Raw genomic sequence first — 2890 nt, 5'->3', positions numbered from 1 at the left:
AATCGAAGGGCACAAAATGACGCCATGTTGATGGATTCACATACAAGCATTGGAAAATATTTTTTCAGGCCTTTTTCCATCAATTCCATCATGATTGACCATCAGATTTGACGAGGCGCATTTATTTTAAGATACTATTTCATATACATTTTACCTAAAATCTTGACTGGCAGTAGAAAAGACGCTCAATATATGGTTAAAACATTGGTTTTTTTAGCTATTAATTTTACCAGATCATATCTGAATAATGCAATCATCATTCATCAACCATTATGGTTGCTGGAAAAATTAAAAAAAAACTCCGAGAACTGACAGAACCGAAAAAAAACAAAAATTTCTAACATGTTTAATAATAGCTTTTTAAAAGCTTTGGTGACCAACATTGATGACCAACAATTAGATGTCTTGATGACGTTTCTAGGGTAGGGCCAAATAGCCTGATTTTGGCTTTATAAGAGTCCAGGTGATGTTATAAAATGCGCTTTAGCTTTTTATGAAGATTAATGCGATAGTCCAAACGATATTTTGCTGACCATAATAAAGCTAAAATTGTTACTTGGGTTAGGATTCATATTGTGTGTTAGGAGCGTGATTGACTGAGATGTTTTGCATTCTTGCTTGAAAAAAAATTGATTAGACATTCGGTTGTTGATTCTGACAAAAAGTAATTGCAATTTTGTTCCGGTTCATCAGGAAACGAAGAAATCAAAAAAATCTTTATTTATTTATCAAAAATTTATTTCAGAATATTGAAAACGTAGTAGTTGAACCTAGCTAGCCATGACGTGATTTTCATTATCTAATTTTTTTCGGACCCGAGCGGAAGCAAAATTTTTAGTTTCCTAGTATTTAATTTGAAAAAGCAACCCAAAAAATCCCAAGATGTATCAAATGTCAAGAATTGGTATGTAGAATTGAACGATTATCCTCGATAATCATCCTGGAAGGTGTTTATTTCATTCGGTTTTTGATCCCAGGTCCCGGACCAGCCGGATACAAGTTGCCCCCCACAATCGGCTTCGATCAGCACGATGTTCGCAAGACTCGCAAGCCCATGTATTCGATGGTTCGGAGACCGGACACCCGCTACGATACGCTTGGACCTGGTCCGGCACGTTACGATCCCGGTAAAATGACCCGGGATGGAGCACCGCGCACCCCAAAGTACTCGCTGGCAGCGAGATACGACACCTTTTGTAAGATTTGTGTTGACTCTTGCAGTCATCTTAAATTGGTAGTAAATTCGAACTATTTTTACCAGCTCCCGATAAAACTCCCGGTCCGGGAGCTCATCAGAATGACAAAGTTCCTTCGATGAAAGGAAACAAGGCTCCCTCATATTCGTTTGGCGTTCGGTTGGATAAAACTATCAACGACAATGTTCCCGGGCCCAAGTATACTTATGATCTGAATGTATACAAGACTCGGAATCCTGTCTACTCGATGAGAACTCAGACGACACAGCCATACGCCCGGGAAGGTCCCGGTCCTGCCGGATACCCAGCTGGGAATCGGAACATAACCCACAGGCGGATGCCGCAGTACAGCATGAGACCCTTCTACTCGATAGCCCGGGATCGGGATGCGAAACCGGGAGCCGATCGGTACAATCTGATGGAACTGAAACCGGGAGCTAGTGCACCCCAGTATTCCTTCGGCACCAAACACTCCATGTGGAGACCACCGATGATTATCCACGGGGACAACTGCTGAGACCGAATAAACAATATCAGATTTTGCTTTTTCTAATTGGGTGTTTTATTTAACCTTCTTATGTTTTGAACCTTGAAAAACATTCTTCCCATAATTTTTTATCTCTACGGCTGACATAGCTTGACGTTTATCCCGAAAATTGCTTGAGAGATCGATGTTAATTCAGTAGAGTTTCGCTGTTTCGTTAAGGAACGGACGGCGTGGTTCAGAAGGATGAGGCTACGAAGAATCCCGGAGGAAGCTTGAAAGCATCATCAAAGAAGTCAATGTTCAGAAGAATTTCGGGGCGAGCTCTAGACTGGTGAATTTTAGAAACGGTGCAGCCAGAGCAAGGGATACTCAATCAGAAAACGAGGAGAGTCATTGAAAGGAGAGGTTTTGTCGGGCTACCCTATTTTGGAGCGCATTCATCAGTTCTACCAGGACATTTCAATCGGTGTTATCATTACTCCATCACACACAATCCACACATAATAAACACACTTTGCTTACGAAATAAAACTCGTTCCATAGTTGTCACACACACCGTTAACCACTTTGTTTTTCTTTCCTCAACAGCTGCCTTTTACTTGCGATAGGTTATGTGCCCAACAGCGAGAGAAAAGTAAAAAACCAAAGTTCGTTTTTCAAATTGCGATAATCGAATTGTACTGATTCACACTAGCTTCACAGAAGCTCGAAATCGAAAACAACAATTTCACCACTTGGCGCTTCAAGATCGAGTTGTTACTCGTTCGAGAGGAGCTCTGGCGATACGTGGATCCAGGAGTAAAGCCGAAAACCGAAGCGGATGCAACGTGGAGGATAGGAGACGCCAAAACAAGAGCCATGATTTGCCTTTTGATCGAGGACAGCCAGTACGGATTTATTCGCTCATCGACGAAGGCCAAAGCTACTTGGACGGCACTCCAAAACCACCACCAAAAGATGACCCTAAAAGTGCTAAAAGTGACCTCAAAAGTGTCGCTACTCAAATGGATTTGCGATAAGCGGTGCGTCAACGGAGAAGATATGTTCGAGCACCTGTTCGAGATGGACGAGCTGTTTGCTTGTTTAGCCAACGCCGAACAAGAGCTGCAACAGAATCTCATGGTCGCGATGAGCTTGAGAAGTCTCCCCAGCTCTTTCGACACGCTAACGACAGTCTGAAACTATTGCGAGAAGGCTGGCCATAAGC

General features: G+C 42.3%; 1 protein-coding gene across 1 annotated transcript; it reads left to right on the top strand.

Moving 5' to 3' along the window:
* Positions 1–769: 769 nt before the first annotated feature.
* On the top strand, positions 770–1749 carry LOC129740162 (outer dense fiber protein 3-like protein 2). The gene is made up of 3 exons (XM_055731772.1): positions 770–904; positions 978–1196; positions 1262–1749. The coding sequence occupies exons 1-3, from the start codon at positions 883–885 to the stop codon at positions 1711–1713; spliced, it is 693 nt and encodes a 230-aa protein (XP_055587747.1). The 5' UTR covers positions 770–882; the 3' UTR covers positions 1714–1749.
* Positions 1750–2890: the final 1141 nt, after the last annotated feature.

Source organism: Uranotaenia lowii, chromosome 1 (assembly GCF_029784155.1).
Source record: "Uranotaenia lowii strain MFRU-FL chromosome 1, ASM2978415v1, whole genome shotgun sequence".
Classification (NCBI taxonomy): Eukaryota; Metazoa; Arthropoda; class Insecta; order Diptera; family Culicidae; genus Uranotaenia; species Uranotaenia lowii.
Note: the sequence above shows the minus strand (reverse complement) of the source record. Positions and strands in the feature narration are given on the sequence as shown.